Here is a 3248-nt window from a genome sequence, read left to right on the forward strand (position 1 = left end):
TAAAAGTTAAATATAAATTTCTAAACATTTAAGAAATTTGAATTTATAAGAAATGTAAGAAAAATATCTAATTATTAGAATTAAATATCTCTTTTTCTCTTTCATATTTAAACAAATAATTTAGATAAATAAATAAAGTAACTGATGAGATTTTAATTTAATAATTTTGAAATTAGAACGAAAGTTCATTAATGAAATTGATATGTGTTTATTATTATATTTAAATATTATGTGAAATTTAATAAAATAAAAAAACCATAAATGACATGTAGAATAAAAAAATTAATTAAAATAACTACAAAATAACATATGACAAATTAATGATAATGTAACAAGTGACAAAAAAAAATATTTATTTATTATAGTAGACTAGGTGTAAAACTTTTGTATTATACGGATTGATTACAGAAAATAAAATATTAAAATGTAAATAATAAGTATTTTATAAAATAAAAAGTTGAAATAAAGAATTAATAAACATATTAATTGCAGTTTATTATAATATTTATTATATTTGATACTTTACATATATAAGTATAAGATTATATGGCTTTTTAATTTTAAAAATTTTAAAAAATCATAAATTGACATGTGAATATTATTTATTTAAAAAATATCACAAAATCATAAGTATCAAAACTCATTAAATATTGACATGTGTCAAAAAAACATTCGTTTATCAGAGAGGATTTACAAAGTTGTAAATAAACTTAAATCAAACACAAAGAATATATTTGACGATTTCCTTTATAAAGTAAATAGTTTTAGTTTACTTCTTTTAGAAATAAGATATAACTCTCAAATTATTCATAAATTAGTTGATCATTTGACATTTTAGTTTTGATTGCACAAAGGGACAATATTTAGTTTATTCTCAATTTATAAAAGTGTTTGATTGTGAATTAAATGTTTGAAATGAATGTTATCATGACATTCTTTAACATAATTCCCAAATACCTTTTCAAATGAAATGGAACTATGAAATGACGGTGTTATATGTATGTTGTAGTATTAAAAAGAACAATTATTGTGATATATCATTTAAAAAAAAATGTTATGATAACTGATATCTTGATGAGAAAGTTACAGTTGTCAATATCCCAACCAACCCAATGTCTTATGATGAGTTATCTCATATATTGTATTGCGTATATATTTTTGAATTAAAAATTTAAATATAAAAAATCGTACATCTTTTAATCAACTTTTTATTTTCAATTTATATAAAATATCGGAATCAATAAAATCTGGTAATGTTCGTAAGTATTGAATTATTTTTTTTAGCTTTATATTTTATGAGAAAATTCTACACTTTCAATCAACAAACACGACTTTAAAGGAATTATCGACATTATAAGGTCCCAATGTCATATATGTTGGATGTAAATGTCAAACAATAAACATAAGACAAGCTATAGACGAAAAATCATATTTTTAAGTAAAGTTTTGTATTAAATAAATAATTATGCTACCTAAATAACGATGAACTTATTGCAATTTGATTTTTATTTAGACGGAATTATCATAAACCGTTTTTTTATTACTGATAATTACAACACACAAAATTGCTGAGACAGAATCAGCTACTCTCCCACCTATTATAATACAGTACATCCGTATATCCATCGGCCATATGCACTTTTCATTATACCCATGCTTGTGTAAATTACTAATGCTCAATTTTTTAATGCTTAAAAACAGTAAAAAAGAAAAAGTTATGGATAGTTTCAACGAACGTCAACGAGGAAATCATCGATGTCAAAATCGCCAAACTCCTCGGTGTGGTACTTCGCCGGAACTGTAAAATCCGGCAAATTGATCGGCAGATCTATGTCGAATCCAAAAACGTCCACGTCACTGTATCGCAAGCCAGCAAACGGCGGTAACTCGTCGTCAAAAGGGAGGACAGACGTCGGCGACAAGACACCGTCGTGGACCTGTCCATCGTCATCACCAACGGAGGTTGTGGTGACTGTGGGTTTTTTACCTTCGACGATCACGGTTTCCGTTACCGAAACGGTAGGGAAGTTCGTAACGGCGTTATGACCTTTCAATGTAACAGCTGCCTTGTCGTACACCGTCGCCGCTTCCTCAGGGGTATCAAACGTCCCCAACCAAACTCGCTTCCTTCTACCCGGGTCACGGATCTCCGCCGCCCAACGACCCCACGGCCGCCTCCGCACACCTCTGTACTTCTTCTCCACCGATCCGGTACTCCTCCTGACGTGTCTCCTGTTTCTGCTTCGATCTCGCTTGAATTTCGAAGATGGCGGGTTAACGTTGATTTCAAACACATGTTTCTTCACTCTCTTCATCACTCCTTCGTCATCATCATCAGACGAATCGGTGGCGTAGGGATCCACCAGCCTGATCCTAACCACTTTCTGCTTCATCGCCAGCGACTCTTCCTGAACGAACTTATTGGTTCTCACCACATGCTCCGAGAACTTTACCGCCGATCGTACGGACGACGGACTCTTCACCTCCATATCACAAAACCGATCAACAAAACCCAAAGGAGGCAGAAAACTGGAACAAACAATACCAATTATATCCGACAATACAAAGGATTTTGTAGAAAGGTTTCTTGAAGAAACGACAGAAATCGAAAGGGGTCCAGTAACAAAGAAATTTTGGGCAATATCAACTACTCTTGAGCGAATTTTGGCGGGAAATTTCCCTCTCTTTTCTTCCTTCCGGTGTGATCCAGAGGAGGAGGAGAGAGGGAGGAGGAGGAAACGAAGAGAATTTCGGGGGAGAGTGTGTATATAAAGGGGTTGGGGGGAAGAAGAAAAGTAGGAGCAAGGGGAGACTCCACTTGACTACAGTAGTACAGTGTCCACTCGAGTAGAATACACACAGAGAGAGTGGGAAACACGCAGTAAAGATATAACATTTCGATTTTGGCCCTTATTCTATTGGCTACTTTATGAAATATCGGCAATGGGAGCTTGACTTTGCACTTCGGTTAGCTAAATGCATCCCCTCTTGTTTAGCCTTTCAAGAAAATTTCGTTTACTTTTCCAATTTTGGAGGTTGTAAATAATGGATTTAGATCACATGTGATCATGTTTATATATATATGACATGATTGAGTTTTTGTTTGTTTCTACTCATAAAATAATTATTTGTTTAGAATGTATAGTAATAAACGTTGCTGCTTGTTCCACGTGTTAAACCCAAATGATAATCAATAACCATTTTACATAGGTATGTTTTTAAATTTGGACAGAATTTCAAAATAGATT

The 3248-nt window shown here is 32.2% G+C and overlaps 1 protein-coding gene across 1 annotated transcript; it reads right to left on the reverse strand.

The window, feature by feature from the left end:
• Positions 1 to 1519: 1519 nt before the first annotated feature.
• LOC145015554 (pathogenesis-related genes transcriptional activator PTI6-like) lies at positions 1520 to 2823 on the reverse strand. Its single transcript, XM_078974027.1, has one exon. The coding sequence runs from the start codon at positions 2487 to 2489 to the stop codon at positions 1728 to 1730; it is 762 nt and encodes a 253-aa protein (XP_078830153.1). The 5' UTR covers positions 2490 to 2823; the 3' UTR covers positions 1520 to 1727.
• Between the last annotated feature and the right edge of the window lie 425 nt (positions 2824 to 3248).

Source organism: Lactuca saligna, chromosome 9, assembly GCF_052625555.1.
Source record: "Lactuca saligna cultivar CGN05327 chromosome 9, ASM5262555v1, whole genome shotgun sequence".
NCBI classification, from domain to species: Eukaryota; Viridiplantae; Streptophyta; class Magnoliopsida; order Asterales; family Asteraceae; genus Lactuca; species Lactuca saligna.